The sequence below is a fragment of the Euprymna scolopes genome, chromosome 3 (assembly GCF_053919585.1).
Source record: "Euprymna scolopes isolate OS-2025 chromosome 3, ASM5391958v1, whole genome shotgun sequence".
NCBI lineage: Eukaryota > Metazoa > Mollusca > Cephalopoda > Sepiida > Sepiolidae > Euprymna > Euprymna scolopes.
In genome coordinates this window covers 65264101-65283405 of record NC_136484.1, presented here as the reverse complement: position 1 = coordinate 65283405, position 19305 = coordinate 65264101, and the positions used below count along the sequence as shown (strand labels likewise).

The following is a 19305-nucleotide window of genomic DNA, read 5'->3' as shown; positions in this document are numbered from 1 at the left end:
TTATAAACACACACGCGATTAACTCATATTTAATCTTTGTTCATAATTCTGGATATGTTACTAATTTCGACAATATTTTTATAATTAAAAACCCACATTATGCCTCTCACTCCTACTTATATAATGTATTTGATATATTGTCTGGGCTTATTATATCATTACACACACACACACAAATCAAGTAACTCACATTTTATCATTTTTCATAATTCTTGGATATGTTACTAATTTCGACAATTTTCATAACTTTAACCCACTATATCGCCCCCCCTTACTTAAATAATAACTTCGATATATTGCCTGGGCTGATTATTTCATTACAAACAAATAAATGCTGGGTATTCTCATAGTATATATGTTTCACCTATTTTATCAAATCCCGGGTGACGCCGCATATTCTGCTAATATATATCGTTCACCGATCTCATTCGATCCCGAGCGACGCTGGGTATTTTGCTACTATATGTTTTCCACCTATCTCATTCAATACTGGGCGACGCTTTCTTATAGTATATATTTGCACATCTCATTCAATCCCTGGACTGACTTCATGTCCGCCACCCAACTGTTGAAAATATACATTAAATAAAGTAATGTTTTAATCGTAAACTGTTTCACCCATTTCCGGGACTGACTTTATATCCCCCCAACCCACTGCTAAAAATATACATGAAATGATGTAATGTCTAAATAGTACACTGTTTCACCCATTTCCGGGACCGACTTTATATCCCAAACCCACTGCTAAAAATATATATGAAATAATGTAATGTATAAATCGTAAACTTTTTCAGCAAGTTCCGGGACCGACTTCTTATCTCCCATCCTACTGTTAAAAATATACATTAAATAAAGTAATGTCCAAGACGTAAATGGTTGCAGCCATTTCCGGAACCGACTTCGTATTTCCCACCCCAATGTTAAAAATATACATTAAATAAAGCAATGTGTAATGCGCAAACGGGTTCACCCATTGTCGGGACTGGTTTAATATCCCCCACCCCACTGTTAAAAATATACATGAAATAAAGTAATGTTTAAATCGTAAACGGTTTGAGTAATTTCCGGGACTGACTTCATATACCGTAACCCACTACTTAAAATATACTTGATATAAAGTAATGTTTAAATCATAAACTGTTTCAGCAGCTTTTCGAAAGTAATACATAAAAACATTAATACTGTTAGGGTAACCATTGCTTCAACATGAATGTCTGAGCGTACTATCAGTTTCAGCATTCCAGTGACTTAAATCCCTATATTTTTTGGTCTTGGTTAATGGAGGAGAAATCCTTCGTTACTGATACAATTCTTATTTTTGTTATTGACCAGAGAGCCCCTTTTGGGGAGCTGGTTTCCCCCAAAATTTTTAACCGACCTCATGTCCAATTCCGCCCTTATGGGGAGGCAAGTAAACAAAAAAAATAATCAGAACGGATATTTTTCACGGCATTTTATAATTAATCAGGAGTAACACTTCCTGGGCATTTTGTAATTAAACCAGAAATAACTTTTTCCAGTTACTTTTTTAATATTAAAACTTTGTTATATTAAACATAGTACCTATTCACAATGCGTCCCCACGGCACAGATTTAGACACCAGGGTCGTTTTTTTAACGTGGAGAAAAATTGTCTTAGTTGTAAAGGATTTGTCTTCCACTGAGAGAGAAGAAATCGAAATGTAGCACCTGAAGAACAGATGGTATTTATTTGCTCCCCCACTGAGCAAATTAGGCACAAGGCCGTTTTTAATGTGAGGTAAAAACCAGCTCCCCTAAAAGTAGGCAAAAAGGGGGCACTCTGGTTACCAAAAATAATAATTGTCCCAGTATAGAGGGTTTCCCCTCCATTGACTGGTACAAATTATCTTAAGTGTAGTATCTGCCGGAACAGATACTACACTTTGATCTTAGCTAAAAGGCCAATAAAGTCAAATCATTTTTATTAGCTTTGCCTCAACAGCGACACCAATTTTTTCTTTTCAAGTTTTGGAATATTCCACTTTCCTTTTTTAGGGATGCACAGCATGATAACGGACGGAGCGATAAGCGTAATAATATAATGATATTAATAATAATGATAACGATTATATTATTAAATAAGTAACAATTTATTTGCGGACTGTTATCCTCATCTTCATAGTTGTTGTTTCACGGCGTTTCGGCCCATTGTTCTTCTGGCTTTCGTCAGGTGGTTAACCCCCAACGGGATAGGAATGCTGAGTCTCTTAACTGTTTCCTCAGTAATTACTGCCTTCCATAGTTGTTGTAGTTTTAGCCAAATAAGACTCTGGGCGGCTTTTGGGCAGGATTGAAACCGCTATTTCAGACAATGCTCACCTGGAACCGTAGAGATTCAACGTCTCTCTCCACTGCGCCACGAACCCCGAAAGCAAGAGTTGGCTGAAACTTTATGAACCCACAACTATGAGGATAACAGTCCGCAAATAAATTAATAAAGAAACTCTTTATCTTAAAAAAGATTCTAATAATAAAATAGTGAATGTAGTATATACCTTGTGGTCTTCAGTCTGAAATTCTACCAATTTTTTTTTTATATATATATACATAAATAGAGCTTAAAACATAATCATGATAAAATAAGTAGTTTGACGTGATGTAATGCTTGATTTAATATAATAAATGGGCCCTGATCACGAGCTCCATAAGAATGTTTGGTCATACCTTTTTCTGCTGACGTCAGTGTTTAGTTCTAGTTAGTGCTAAGCAATGATTCTAAGGGAACAATTATGAGCTACATATGTATGTTTATTTTTGTCCTAAATTGCTTCATCTTTCATCTAGTAACTGCTTGGTGTTTAAAAATGATACCGATGATATTGTTTATATCGTTTCCAAGCTGGAAGGCTCATAGAGATTGCGAAATTAAAGCTATATAAAAAATAAATAAACAAAACTCAGCTTCAAGATGGATGAAAAATATGTTTCATTTTGAGATGAGGAATGATTATTTGGATTCTTCGGACTGTTTTCATTCTGAGTGTTATTTTTGCAACATTACGGTTGATGGAACCTGGGGCCTTCTTTTAAGGTGTGTCTTGTCGAACTCTGGAATGTGCACGATATTTCGAATGGAACCCTTTAGTTAATCAACCGAGGTAGCATGTTTTCGTTCCGTCAGCCATGTCTTAAATAATTCGCAATTGTATTTTGAGTGCTGCCTGAATTAAAGATTGAACCCTCAACTTCCAAAAGAGGAACTTATAACTGAATTTTACCAAGTACTTTATCTACTACATCATGTAAGGAGGTTCACCTTGAGAAGGTCGATAGTTACATGGACCGAAATGTTGTGAAGATAAGACTGAAGATTAGAGCAGTAGTCCGAAGAATTCAAATAATACAAACGAACACTTCCTTTTCTTTAAAGTATTTGGTATTTTCATTTGAAAAAAAAAAAAAAAAAAAAAAAAATCAGAAAAACAAGTCTCAAAAAAAAAAAAAAAAAGTTGTAAAAGAAATGAACAAAGTTTGTGTTTTCAGATGATGTATTTATTTAAGCAGTACATCGTTAAGAATGTCAATGAATTTGAAGGCAACAAATTTGTCGTCAAATTACAAATGGTAGTTCAGTACTGATATTTTTTTTTCTTTGAGGGGGTGGAGTGAATTTATTTAGGAAGGGTATTTTTTTTTCTGAGATAAAAAAAAAGTTCCTCTTAGAACGACTATTGTTTTTTTGTCTTTTTTTTTCAGAGTATTAACAGTCTTTTTTTATTGTTTTTCTTTTTTTTTTTAATATGCACATGCATTGTAATTCAGTAATAAATAAAAATTTTTTTAATATAAAATGGCAATATTCTGTATGAAACAGGTCATGGGTGGGGTGGGGAGGAAAAAAAATTAAAGAGAAATTTTTGTCCACAAAAGAATAAAACAAAAACCATCACCTTCATTAAAGATGGCGGAACATGTGACTATACGCATGTATATAGTTGTATGTCATATACGCATAAGCCTGTGCTTTCCTTTTTTTTTTATTTATATATTTTTATTATCATATACACGCGCGTGCATACTTGTTAGCCTTTTTTTATCTAAAAAAAAAAAAAAAAAAAAAACTGGCTCAGTTGTGAATTTTTAAAACTTTCTTGATCAAATTATGGATGGAATATCAAGTCCAATTAAAAACTAAGCAAAGGTATGATTGCCCCCACTTTTTTTAATATTAAAGGGTCACAGGTAACCATGACAAAGAAGAACCTGATACGTTTAAGAGATTATTGTCTTACAGAGGTGTGAACGATAACCCCAAACAAACAAGCACCCATCATTTATGATATGATAACAGTATGGACTTCTTTTGCCACCAAGAAAATATTTTAGTCCTTGAATTAGCTTCTTTTTTTTGTTTTTTCTATTTTGATGAAAGGAAAGAAAAAAAAACAGTTTAATTTCTACATTATTATTATTCAATAGTTATTTACATATATAATATAATATAATCAATCTTCAATATTAGGAAGGAAGCTGGATTCAGAGGTGTATCGCCTTCTGTAAGTTTAAAGAGATATGGAACTGGATTCCAGATCAGAGATTAATTTTTAATTCTTCAGTGAACGAACTGTTCTTTCAAACATTATCAAATTCTTGTTGCATTTATTTTTATTATTTTTAAATAAGCAATTTTGTTCTTCGTCTTATTTGTCTGTGTGTAATGTCACCTTTAATTTACTCCTCGCAATCCTCCGTGTCTTTTTGTCATGTTTCCTCAGGTCGCATATTGAGAGGATGGGAGCAAAGTTTTGTCAGGTCTTTAAAAGGAAAAAAAAAAAGCACTTTTTTTTTTATTATACAACCAAAAGATAGTCACTGATCCATAACTATACAGTCTTTTAATACATGGCCACTAATAAGTTTTCATATAATAACATCTTAGCCCCACAGTATCATTTATTGTAACGATACTGCAGCTGTCGTGGTTTTATTTTAATTTTTATTTATTTATTTTTTTTTTTTTGCAATTTGTTCTTTTCACAACCCCGCCCCACCTTCCAAACACTCAAAGTCAGGTTGGGAAATTCTTATTTTCTGAAAAGAATACTTTAACAAAATCATAATTTAAATTTTTTTTCTCAGATTAACCATTTTGGGCTGAAAATGCAATTGCAGGTTTCAGGCGTGTAGAGTCCAAGAGCTTCTGGCTATGCCCACAATTGGGCAACCACTGTATTTGCGTACCCAGCATTAACACCCATCACATTATCCATTAGAGACGCCATCATTCTCTTACAATCTGAGTCTCTGAATTCTTCTGTAATCGGGTAGTGCTGTATTTTATACATGCCATTAACATCCGTCATGAATAAAACAGAGTCTCAAAAGTCACTGAACATCGTTGAACAGTCATTTAACAATTGATATCGTTTTAGGACTTTTAGGTTTAAGAGACTAAAATAAGGTTTCCAACAAAAGAAATATTTTACTTAATGCCTATATGCTGAAGGACAAAAACGGCTGGTGAGATGAGAGAGAGGCAAAGTTAGACAAGTTTCGTGTTGGTTTTGAATAGTTTTTCATTTAAACCAAATTTATTTTTGATGAGGTGAGGAAGTGCACGAGTTTAAAAAAAAAAATTTTTTTTTTGGCTCACATGGGAAATAAACAAAAATAATGAGATGGAAATGTAATATGATGTTAAAAACAAACTGTTACAGAGATCTAGCAGATAGTCTTGCGTTGTCCAAGAAATACTTTAGATTAATTAAAAAAACAAATCTTTCTCCTTAAAAAAGGATAAACTTAAAAATAATGCTAACTTTTAGCAATAGTTATTACCAACAGAAAATAATTTTCTTTATTGTTTGCACTTTTTCACTTAAATTGGCTTAACATCTTTTTTATTGACTCTAAAAAAGTTTTTTGGAAGATATTAACAGACAGATCTCATGTAGGCCTTCAGAATCTAACAGGTAGATATCCCTCCCCTCATTCTTTTCGTGGGTTGAGCACTGTTGGAAGTGAAATCACCGACTGTCTTTAGCAACAATGCAAAGTTCTTCAGAAGAATCTGAGAACTTTTCTGGCTGCTTATAATGTATTTATAAACAGTAAGATTTCAGTGCAGTGCATAAATACGACCGGGTTTCAATCTCAACTCAAAGTACTTGCATGTTTAGCCATAGTGAAGAGCAGTGAAACACTGGATAACACATTCACATACGCACATGAGGGAAAACTAATTCACTAACGATCCCATTTTTTGTAGATCTTTATGAATAATCTAAGAAGGAAATGAACTAATGAGAAATGTATTGTAGATGAATCTGGCAGAACAGGAGAAAGCTTGTTCTTTCAAAAACAAAAAAAAAGGTAGGGGCAGTTAAAAAGAAAAAAATGTAAAATGACATTTTTTTTAAAATTAAGTGATAAATGAAGTTTTAAATTGTTCATTCATAAAAAAAATACATTTAAACTATCTACAAATATTACATAGAAATTAACTGATTAATACATTATCAATAATATAGCATCAACTGGCTGTAATCAAGAACCAGTGTTGTCATTATCTTGAGTTATTATACAGAAATGTCCACTTCGGATATTAAATGGAAGAGAACACCAGATTGGAAAAAAAATATTAATAATCAATGGTGCTGGTCAAAAAAAAAAAAAAATGAGGGTTTGGTAGAAGCCACACGCGTGGATAGACACCCACTTAAAGAACACAAGAACAAATACAAGTTGACATGAATGTCCAATACATGAATTGATACTGAGTTTTTCCCTCTCTAGCACCACTACAATTCAAATATAAAGATGAGATGAAACTGTATTTTTTTCTGTGTTGTCTTTCATTCAGTCTTTTGAGATTTCTTTTATTTATATGTTCGTGTGATAAGGAGGCGGGGTGGGGAAAGCATGGCCCATTATTTATTTTTTTTCTCTTTTTGATGGCCTCACAGAAATGTCAATACGGACAGGTATCTTTCTCAGAGATAGATGTGTTGCTCGATAGATGGGTAAGCTCGGAGACCAATGGACAAATATATATAACATATATATGTATCCTGTATAGTTAGGCTAGGAAACGGAGGCAGCAACTTCGCCTAGTTGGAGATTCGAACTGTTACTGCCGGCTGTACTGTAGGAAGCATCCAGACTGTTGTCAGACATGATGTCATTGATATCGCTGGCATCACCATCTTCACTGTTAGTGTCTTCGAGTTTGGTTTTCACTGGGAAGTCTCTATCATTGTCAGGTTGACCAGAGCTGCTGGAACCAATCAACTGGTTAGCATCAAATGGAGAAGACATATTTTCATTGCCTGGGTAGAAAAAAAAAAAATGTAATTCATTAATAAACGATAAAAAAAAACAAATTTAACAAAAATGTAAAGATATCTTTCTAAAGCGATGCATATACAAGATTTACTTAAACTTGTGAATTTTAGAAACGCAGCTGATAGGCCTAATCGATCAACACATCGGCTTCCTCACCATCAGCGAGAGACATGTCAAAATTTAACAATATCAGTTTTGCACCAAGTAAGCAAGATTTTCTTGCTTTCAATTCCATTAAGACCTTTTAAGCTTAAACCTTAAATCATGTAATGGATTTGGATCAAAATTAAAACAAGAAGTCTAGAAAGAAAGTTCAATATCCTGATTTTGATTTTTGTAAGGGGACTAAAGTGTTTTTTTGTTTTTAAATAGGAGTCACCACTTGTCAAGGCTCAGAGGCCACTCGAGGATGAGAGTTCAAGAGTGTACAGTAGACAATGGGACAATATCATAGGAATCGTTAATAGTGTAAATTTGGTAAATTGGATTACTTAAGAGGAACGGCTCATCAAGAACTTGTTTATGTTGGACTTGAAGACGGCCATATTGTAATCAGCTGGAAAGCAAGGAAATAGAACTGCACACCTGTGGAACTCTCTTCTAAGAAAGAAGCTTTGGTCATGGAATCTACATTTAGGCATGGATAAAGAGTGGGGGAAAATATTGATAGTGTTTTCAGCTAGACGAGTGATTCTCATGAAAGTTTGACAAGGGGGGGACTATAGATTGGAGCTCAGACGAGCACTTGCCATGAAAATAATGATAAAGCAGAAACAGGCTCGCAATGTCCCTTCTGTGAGAAAAACGTTGCAGAGAAGAGAAAAGGGCATCGCCTATTAAGCTACGGTCTATTTTGAACTCTGTCAAGGCAGGATAAGATATTACTAGCAGCTTCTGCCCAGATATAGCAACACTACTCCATGCTTCGACATACAATTCTCTACCTATATAAGAGGCAGGTATCAGCAGTGAGATATCTACTGGATCAATAGAAGGATCCAGCCATTTTTCCAGCGACCTTGGCAACAGATTTGATGTACGTGTTATAAAAGAGTTTATCCCAGACTACTCGTGACCCATTGGGTCATGATTACTATTTCTTTCACTTGGTAAGACATTCTTCTATGGATAAAGTAAACATATTTTTAACTATACAAGAAGGAAATAAACTTAATTTTAAAATCTTTTTTACATAGTGTGTTCGTAAACATGTAAATTAGCTGAAAAAAATAACATTAACCAATATTAGAAAGTGGATGAATCAATATATGGAAGAGTTATGGATTACTTGAGCAGTTAATTACAAATTACGGCTGTTTAATAATTTATTAATTAATCACTACCACTTTTTTTAAAAAATTAGTTTAGAGAAAAAAAAAATGAGAGGCGTTCTTACCTGGCCACATGTTGCCGTATCTGCTGTTCTCTAAACTGATATCATTCCCAGGAGACTTGTTCAACATTGAAACATCTGAATTAAAAAATAAACAATAGGAAAATGTTAAATGAAAAAAAAAACAAATTATCAGCATAAGTTAAGGTATTTCATTAGAATGCCTATCTTTTATTTAAAACTTTGGGGTCAAGTTTATTTCGCACAACTCATTTGTAAGAAGATTATAAGTTACATTAGTAAAAAAAAGTCGTGAATATCACAACCAAAACGGAGTTATTAGTCTGAATAATACAAATTGGTAATTCTCATCTGAAGAAAACTCACCTTCAACATAAGTGGTTCCGCTGTCATTATACCAAACTCGTCGGATGTCTTGCCGTCTGCTTTTCATTAAAGCTTTATACTCTGATATTCGTAGCTTCTTTCCATCAACAATACATGTTCTCTTTGGCCTTGGTCTACAAGAAAGATTGTTTTAATATTAAATTTGATATTGTATAAAAATAATTTTATAAAATCAACAGTAGGTTCTCTACAGTGCAATGTAGACTACAATGCATTGTGGACAAAATTATTGTGGGGCCGATTGAAAAATTGGCGGTTTTACAGATTTCGGTAACAATATAATGACAATAAAATATGGGAGAGTGAAACATTAGTTGATCCCAATTCATTCCCTTCTTTACACACGCAGAGAAAGTGTATGAAATTATTAATCAAGTTTTCATAGGAGGAAGCATAAAAAAATCAAATTTATATGTACAATCGTTTCAGAAACGATATTTTTTTTTTTTTATTCATTCGGTATTTACAAATAAATCCATCGAGAAATAAGTGAAATATTTCTGGATATCGTCTCCTCACCAACATAAAGAGAAGGGGAGGGGATTTGAGTTTGTATTACTGTACACACAGATTCGAAAAAGTTGTCAAAAAGCAAATATATAACAAATAAATGTTATCAAAGGCAAGATAAGTTACTTTTCTACCTAACTGTATATATTTTTCGTGTTTTTATTCAATGTAACATTTATTCAGCTCGAAAAGCATACAGTGTTTACCGATGTATTGGAAAATTCAAAATGGCGCCCGACACTCTTTAATATGGTAAGTTCAGGAAAAGATGTTATAAATAATAAACTAGACAAAATACTGTTAGAAATTCTCTCATTATATGTTACCGTGACATAAGTTGACATATATTCGGTGTTTTTTTTTAATAGTATTTTGTCTAGTTTATTATTTATAACACCTTTTCCCAAACTTACCATGTTAAAGAGAGTGTCGGGCGCCATTTTGAATTTTCCAATACATCGGTAAACACTGCATGTTTTTCGAGCTGAATAAACATGTTACATTGAATAAAAACAAAAACAAAAAATATATCCAGTTTGGTAGAAAGGTAACTTATCTTGCCTTTGATAATATTTATTAGTTATATATTTGTTTTCTGACAACGTTTTCGAATCTATGTGTACAGTAATACAAACCCGGGGATTTATACTGATGAGACAATATCCAGAAATATTTTACTTATTTTTCGAATGAATAAAAGGACATCGTTTCCGAAACGATTGTACATATGAACATGATTTGAAAACTGGATAGATAATTTCACACTTTCAATCTCTCATATATATATATATATATATATCCAGTTAATACACCTATTGAGCTTATAACTGCAATATCAAAGCATATCCCCTTTAAATATATTTTACTGAAACTTTGCTCATTTAGACCGTATCTATTACACACTGTAATATATATAATCTGTATTATTGTAAACTGACTTTGCTTTAATATATTTTTTTCATTATTGTGTAGAAAATCTTTTAGAAATATCATGACATTGTAAATTTGTTATATTTGTTTTTTTTAAATTGACGCATAGAACGTAATTATGAGTTTATACATAAGTACTAGTAACGGAAGAACCTTCTTACCGATATCGATAATCTGGATGCTTTTCCATATGCAATTTACTCAAACGTGACTGTTCCTCATAGTACGGTTGTTTCTCAGCATTAGACATAGCTTTCCATTTGGCCCCTAAAAAAGAACAAAAATAGAAAATAAATTAACATGTTTTTGTAACTAATAATTCTATCATAAAAAGGTTCATTAAATCAAAACAGAGGCTTATACAAATAAATTTGAACAATTTGTTTAAATTGTTGGTAAGATATATATGCAAGCAGGCCGCCCGGTCGTCAGTTACGTTTTAGTATATTTTAATTCATCGAGATTACACATTTATTATTATAGAGACAATTCTCACAAACAATCGAACATGCTAGTGCTTCGTTACACGCGGATGAAATAGTTGTGAAATGTGACTCACCCAATATTTTGCTAATGTTGGAATTGTGCATATCAGGACAGGCTTTTAGAATTTTCCTTCGTTCTTCTCTTGCCCACACCATGAAGGCATTCATTGGTCGTTTGACATGGGGCTTTGTTGGGTCGGGTTTCTCCTTGTGTGCTCGGATTATTTTGGCACCAAACATTTTACCTACAAAATAAATAAATGATAAACATGAACACAGTTCTATATGAGTATTATATAACAATCATTAATAGATCTATTTGCATGATTTCCATTATATGTATTAGATAAAAATTTTCCAAAAGGTTTAATATATTAAAATCTAGTATCTAATTATAATTATCTTATTTCAGTAAGAATTTAAGCAATGTAAATTAACTCAAATATTAAGAAACATGATTGGCATTTCTGAAATCGAGCTTCGTATATATATTTGTATTTCTTCGAATATTACCAATTGTTTCGACATCATTTTTTAAATTTCATGTCATTTAAAAATTTTCGTGATAAATCTCATCAGATAAGTTGAAAAAAAAGACAGTTTTAATATGTATCTTATGTGTTAAGATACGTCTTAACCCTGTTTGCTTTTCAACTTATTTGATGAGATATTTACCACGAAAATTTTTAAATTACATAAAATTTAGAATTGTCTGATTGATGTCGAAACAATTGTCATATTCGAATAAAAAATTATCTTTCTCCTCGTGGTTTTTGCAAATATATATATATATATATATAGTCTTTGAAGTTTTTAACCTTTAAAACTATACAAAAAATTACTTTTTATCATTCGTTAAAAAACCATCTAGTCAGTAAGTCATTTAATCACCTGCAATCACTGCATCAACTCTCTCGAATTTACTATAATACCAATTTTTATTGTTTTATTTTTTATTTTTTCAAGGGATCATCAGTTGTTTATCATGAAACACTGTTTCGGGGATATATATATATATATATATATATTGTGCGTGTGAAGTGGGGGTTAATGTATTGAAGGATCCTTTAAATGTGAATCTTGAATATAATAACCAAAAGAAAGCCATATATTTGTATGTATATAGTTACTTGCCGATTTAATGAGGAAAACATATCAATCGTCTCCTATTGCACAAAGTAGGAGTCAAAAAACTACACAAGATATCCATAAAGCTGATATATTCTATATCAACTCAGACAGAAAACAGCAACAAAATTAATCGTGGGAAGGGGTGGGGATTCTACTTTCACAGTACCTTCTTTTCCATCGACCTTTGGTTTGAAATTGTACATTTTGCTCTGACGTTTGTAAATGTTATATTTTTTAAACATTTGTAGATGCTTAGAGAGGAATCTATATTGAGGTCGGGAAAAGAAGGATGCTACACACTTTAACTCCTTTATGGTGTCGTATATGTCTCCGGACAATGCCGGGTAACCATGTTAGTTTTATATGAAGCAAATCGGTTTCAATCTCTTACACAAAATGTTTGATAGTTTAAGACGGAATCCAAAGGGTTACTTACTCTGGAGATGTTGGACATACGTTTGACTGTCATCATGAGGCATCTCCGCCGACATCATTACTCTGTTGTCTTTGCATGGCCCCAGCTGGGAAAGCTGTGGCATTGTTGTTGGTGGGACTGCATACAGGGGTAAATGCATTGGGAATACCTGGTTGTTCACAGACTGCGATAAGTGCCGCACAAACACCTCTTGCACCATACTTTCCTGGGGATACATAAAATCCTACATATATTCAATAATACTGCTGGCAAATATCATTTGACAAAAACATCAAATAGCATGGTGTTCTCATTCATACTCGTATAATTTAAGTTTATATCTGTTCTGTTATTAGTCCTTAAAGGTTGACCAACAAAATGATAAATAAAGTTATAGTTTTTTTTTATATTTTATTTAATAGACTTTTAATTAAACAATTCATTTTGCTAATGGAATATATTCCGGGGAAGGAGACTTCAAAATCAAATCAATAATGGCGCAAAGCTATTTCAAAAGAATTATTTCATCCATCCTGAAACGGACATTATTTTAGTTACATATAAGAAATAATTTCGAAAATAAGGTTTTCTATAAAAAAAAAAAAAAATACATTCAAGTGAATTGACGAGTCATTCCAGGAGTAACTAAACTAAGTGCACCATAAATGGCACATTACAACTAAAGCCATAATAATTAAGTCCCAAGATAACGTTTCTAAATTTTTTTAGATGAGGATTGGTTATTCGTATTATTTAGATTCATCGGACTACTGTTCTCATCTTGAGTGATTTTTCACAACGTTTCGATCGATGGCTGACAGAACTAGTGCAGCTACTCCCGTGAAGTAAATAAAGAGTTCCATTCATAATTCCATCCAAATTCTCGAGTTCGACAAGATACACTTGAATAAGGACGAAGGTTACATCAACCAAAGCGTTGTGAAAATCACACTCAAGACGAGAACAGTAGTCTGATGATTCAAATAATATGAGTTCCAAGATCAGTTTGTTTATTGTATTTTTGTTTAGTGTTTCTTTTTTCTGTTTGGTATTCGTTTTCATCATATTTCTGCTATTTGTTTTAAGTGAAAATACAAATTTCTTACATGTGTTTTGTGGGCAAGATATATTTAAATAATTGGAAGAGAAAATAAAGTTTGCCTACATACGTCAATTTCTATAAACATACAAATAACAATGATAGGGTGGTTTTGGTGAACATATCTAATTTAATCATCATGGTATTGCAAAACTTTAGATGCAAGTCAATATTAAAGCTTTGCCGCCCTGCTAAATGTAAAAAAGCTATCGAGAGGTAGGTAAGAAAGCTTGAAATTAAACGAATTGAATTTGGGCATGCGCAAAAAGTAAAATATGTCGGCAAGTTGAAATGAAAACTTTGCATTTAAACTTGCTTGTTATAAACATTACTTGTTGTATGATTACTATTTGCTGTTAGTTTCAGTGTTATACGACTAGTATTTTAAGAGTTTATTGGTTAAATAATTACAGACACATCTGTTTTATTTATATAGAGGAGATAATTATTGATAGAATGATCGACTACTTCAAAAAAAAAAAGGATTAACGAAAATTATTTCTTCATTGAAGTTTCTTTTTTGTTAAAAAAACAAAAAACTGCCAAGACGGTTGACACAAAGAAACATAGGAATTACAAAGTAAGATGGACAACGCATTTCAAATTTTAACTAATGTCTTCCTTTGAGTCAGTCGTCTTTTAAAAAAGTAAAATTCTGATGAACCGTTGAATAATTTTCGCTATTCCTTTTCCATAAAATATAAGTAAAATATCCTCCACGAATAAGTTTCTATTAACTCCCTCAGTGCAGCAAAAGCACAAATTGTATCTTTTTTTTTATACTGGAAAGATAAATAAATGGTATGGAAATTTCACGCTATTGGATTCCACATCATTTTTGCAAACTAATTGCCTGTAATGTATTTGGACAGCAACATTCCAGAATTTGCAGACTACCAACCTTCCTTGCCCCCATAGCTTGTTTCTTGTGACTCACACCCCATCTACTTTCTTACCAACTTCCACTTCCCATCTGCTGACATATGTAAACAACTCATATGTATACACACACACAAATATATATGTATACATATATATATATATATATATATATATGGTCATATTTTCTGTAATGATTAGCAATACGTTTCTGCTTTTACTATTACTGATAAAAAAGAAATTGAGAAATATGTAGGAATGTGATTATCAATGGTACATCAAAGGATTACGTTTGCAAGAGACTTAACTTTTATTTATTTGGAGGAAGTGGAATAGCGCCCTGAAAGACAATTCTAAATATTTTGACTAACTTTGATATAAAAAAAAACAAATACTGAATGTTTTAGGGCGACTTCCTCTATATTTCGAGAACAAAAAAGATAATTTCCTGTTAAAAATAGTTGTAGCACAAATACTTATACGTGCATAAAATTTTCTGAAAACATGTGATCAACATTGTGGACTACCGAAATAGCTATGGAATACAATTATAGTTTAACTGTATATCTTGTTTCGGACATTTTTAAATACTAATTCATAATTGGTACTATTTGGATCAGTGGGAAAACGATAAGTGACAGTTTTCTCGGGATTGAACGTGAAAATCCTCACTCCAAAATATTAATCTATACTATTAATAAAATAGTAAATGTTTATTTATGTATGTGTGTGTGTGTGTGTGTATATACCAATAAAAACATACGAACGGATGCACGGAATTGAAAAGTTCTTTTTTCCTCTGAAGGTGGGAGTCCCTAGGTTGCCCCTTTTCTATACATGGTTCGTAACGAACAATGCCGAGTCACACAAAAAGTCAGAAATAAGGTGTTTGGGACCGTTTCTTGCAATTGTCGAAAAAGTTACCTGCCCATGTCAACGGAATTTAGTACTATCTGTATACAGTCGCGGTAACATCTTGTGGCGCAATGGATAACGCGTCTGACTACGAATCAGAAGATTCCAGGTGCGAATCCTGGTAACAACAATCCTGACCCTTAGGGTATTTTTTTTTTTTTTTTTTTTTTTTCGGCGATTTTGTTTTGTGCATATGGGAATTTCTCATACTCCGAGTTCACAGTGTAAGCGTTGATGGTAAGACGATGTTGAGTGTACTTGATGTTGAGTGTACTTGATTTTGTGTTTGACTCGGCGTTGTGTATGCTAAAGAGGCGCAGCCGCTAGTTATTACTATAATAATTCTTCAATAACTAATTTTCGCTTATTTGCACCTTTGATTTTCGGTTGGTTGGTTGGTTGTTTTTGTTTTACGGCATATCAACCCTTTTCGGGTTATTTAATGCCGAATCCAAAGATTTTGAAGAAAAAATGTTTAATAGAATATATTTGTTGTTTTCAAGACGGTTTCTATTTAACCCATAGTTGGAACCCTAACAGGTACTACCACCCCGGGTCAGAGTGGACCTGGGAGCAATGGTAATTAAAGGGTGGCTCCACACTCCCCAAAGCTCGCAAGCTGAGGCCTCACCACTGGATATAGTTTAAGGTCATATCCAGGACCCCCATTGAGGGACTTTTGCCCTCTGCAGGGGGGGGGGGCAGTCGGTGTATTCTAATGCCCCACCGACAGGGCCATTTTGATTTTCGGAAGATATGGTTAAAATAGATGTGGAAGTTAATAGCTTGTGAACAAACGTGTTATTATGCAGATTATGTATGTATGTTGATAAACTCATGTGCTCAATATGAACAACTGTATTGGTAGTCAAGAAGCATTAAGTATCGATTTTAGAATAAGTAAATTATACATGCACACACTCTTGAATCCTACCTGGAAAATGGGTAAGACTACAAAACTACCTGGAAAGTGAACATATTTTTAAAGACTCGCAGGGATTGTTGAATGTTTTAAAACGCTTGTGACAAAAATTACTTACCTTTTCTGTCTCTGATGGGGAAGGCTTGCCATTAAGCGTGGCTGCTGCGTGGGGAGAGAGACTGTTTAAATTTAATCCTCCTGGAACGGAAACATGATTAGGAAGACTAAGGTATGGATTGCTCACATATTGTGGTGCTTGGGCAACGCCAAAAGGAGTCCTGTTACCGACTAAATTTGACATGTCCGTCGGGGAGGAAGATACTGGTTGACGCTGATGGTTGCTGTGAGCAGGTGGGGGAGTGATGATGGGTTCTGCTTTAGTTTGGGTTGCACCCAGATTTACAGAGTCTTCGGATGAGGATTTTTCGAGTTTCATTTCGTATCTCGGTTTGGACAGATTTAAGGGCATATCTTGATCATTTGCGGCAGTGGCTGCTGCAGCTGCTGCGGCAGCCGCGGCCGCTGCTGCAGCAACAACGGACGCACTATATGACGAAGAATTGTTTGCCCATATATGGTTGGCTTGGACAGCGGCTGCCACGGCGGCGGCTGCGTTCGAGTGAGGTGAAGACACGGGACTGGTCGTACCATGGTGCTGTACAATGGGAGAAGGCAATGATCTTGGTACTGATGCCGATGTCGAATGGTATGGTGAGGTAGCGGAGTGTGGGGAAGATGAAATCCGACGCGATTCCACTGTGATTGGTGACGAGATTTTGGCGGAGGAGGAAGATGATTGACTAATCACAGCCGTTGACACTGCAATGACAAAACACAAAGAACAATGTTAAATTTCAAACTTGAGCATTATACGTGTTAGAATTACAAAAAATAAAGAAATGTTATAATTTAGGAAATAATATAATCGAACATAGTTGAGAGAAACCCAATGGCTTTTTTTTTTACAGCATAATCACATCGACACACCAGTTCTCGTTAGATCACCGAAGTTAAGCAACGTTGAGCCCGGTCAGTACCAGATGTACTTTATAAAAAAAAAAAAATGTCAGTATTAGACGTAGAAAGACGTTGTTTATGATAATCTTAGTTATAAATCGCCGATAGCAAGAACTGAAACTCTTTCGAAAATAACAAAGATGAGAACAGTAGTCCAAATCAAACAAAACATCAATCCTCATCTCAAAATTTTGTAATAAGGTCTCGTAATTCTGTGTCTTCGAAAACGAATAAAATCTTGAAATTCTGTATTTTTTTTTTAAACAAAGTTTATTTTGGGTATCTAACTAAAAATGTTCCACAAACGCACACAAAAAAAAAAATCATTCATAAGAATTATAGAGTTCCTTGTAGATTGCGCACATATTTTCTCTTGGTAGAAAACAGAAAAAAACCCAAACATTTTACTTAGTTGTAAATAGGAAGTATTAAATTCAACAAATCTACACCCCTGCATAGTTTAGGTCATATCATTATCACAATCCCCGAATCAAAGAAAGTTATGTTTGTCATTGACTTGTTCCATCATGTCAGAAGCATTTGCCTTCTCTCTCCAATTGGCTGGAAGTGAAATACAGAATTCTGTAATCATTTTTGGTTGACATGTAGCATGAAGGAAATGTAATCTGGTACCAGCTGGCAATATGGAAGAGATGCCAGAACCAGCAGAGCCTGATAAACCATAGAAATATATAATACTATCTCTCACACCCGCTCTCTCTCTCTCTCTCCCTCTCTCTGCTAAACTTCAGACATACAGATATCTCTCTACTAAATATCAAGATAGAGATACTTGCTAATATGTTATTTGCAGGATGTATACTTAGTGATTGGTTCAAAACAGATTCTGAGAAAAGATGACAACACATCAACAAGGAATGTCATATGAACAGAAGATCGTTTCAACCGAAAGAAAACGTTATCTCCTCCTAACCATTTTTTTTTAATAGTAAGAGATTCAAAAGAGAAAAAAGGGGTCCATATGTAATCAACATATGAATACAAACAATATTTTTAGTTTAAAAACAATGTCATAAACAAAAAAAACAAATGAAGTTCATTAGAAATTAAATTTATTTTTTTCTTTTTAATCACTGAGGTTTATAAAATTTTTTGTGCATATTAAATAAAATTATTTCTTGACTGCATAAAATTCCTTAAAGTGTACTCTAAACATTTCTGCTAGTACTAAGTATATATTTATACAACTAATATATCGTATAAAAATACAATTTAGGCTAATACCAAGTCCCTACTCGTATATTGAGTACTCTTGAAATGAAATTATATATAATCAATAATTAAAAAGGGCTTATCTTAATATTTTATTAGTTTCACGATAGCCCTCCTGGTCAGCAGAAGTGCATAATTAGACCCAAATTGTTAAAATATATTTGGAGAGGGTTCAAGTATTTATGTCAATAGTGTTTAACAATTAGCAGAACTTTATAATACAGAATATTCAGCTCATAATTTATACGTGTAATTATTCATGTCGACATGCTCTCTCTAACACACACACACACACATATATATATAACATTGTAACGAGTCTACACGGATCGATGAATGTAAGTTCTACTCACGTATTGGGCACGTTGGGAGAAAATTCGTTTCTAGTTCGTATTAATATACTGGAACTTATTTAATCAAGTTTTATTTATATATATATATATATATATATATATATATATATATATGGCGATTAAGCTTCACTGAATATTCCGCGTTTCATCCACTCTAGACTCTTCAGGCTAGAGTGGATGAAACGCGGATTATTCAGTGTAGCTTAATCGCCATATATATTTTATAACTTACTAACTAGCTCTACCTAAGTATTGAGCACTTCTGAAGTAAATACTTCAAGTTTACGCATAAATTTATACTTTCGTATATTAATTTTATGTGAGTAAATGAAGTAGTTTATATATATACACACACACACACACGCGCACA

The 19305-nt window shown here is 33.3% G+C and overlaps 1 protein-coding gene across 9 annotated transcripts in view; it reads right to left on the bottom strand.

The window, feature by feature from the left end:
- Positions 1 to 4912: 4912 nt before the first annotated feature.
- LOC145255809 (uncharacterized) overlaps positions 4913 to 19305 on the bottom strand; it is a 551788-nt gene continuing 537395 nt past the window's right edge. For 5 of the 9 annotated variants that reach the window (XM_080114539.1, XM_080114574.1, XM_080114520.1 and 2 more), the window contains exons 4-10: positions 16451 to 17151; positions 12539 to 12761; positions 11046 to 11216; positions 10648 to 10753; positions 9026 to 9159; positions 8702 to 8776; positions 4913 to 7289 (exon numbers count right to left, since the gene is read on the bottom strand). In XM_080114539.1, coding sequence (XP_079970665.1) covers positions 7045 to 7289; positions 8702 to 8776; positions 9026 to 9159; positions 10648 to 10753; positions 11046 to 11216; positions 12539 to 12761; positions 16451 to 17151 — 1655 coding nt within the window. In that variant the 3' untranslated portion in view covers positions 4913 to 7044. The remainder of the gene's footprint in view (positions 7290 to 8701; positions 8777 to 9025; positions 9160 to 10647; positions 10754 to 11045; positions 11217 to 12538; positions 12762 to 16450; positions 17152 to 19305) is intronic. The other 4 variants (XM_080114564.1, XM_080114529.1, XM_080114555.1 and 1 more) reach the window with 1 other exon arrangement.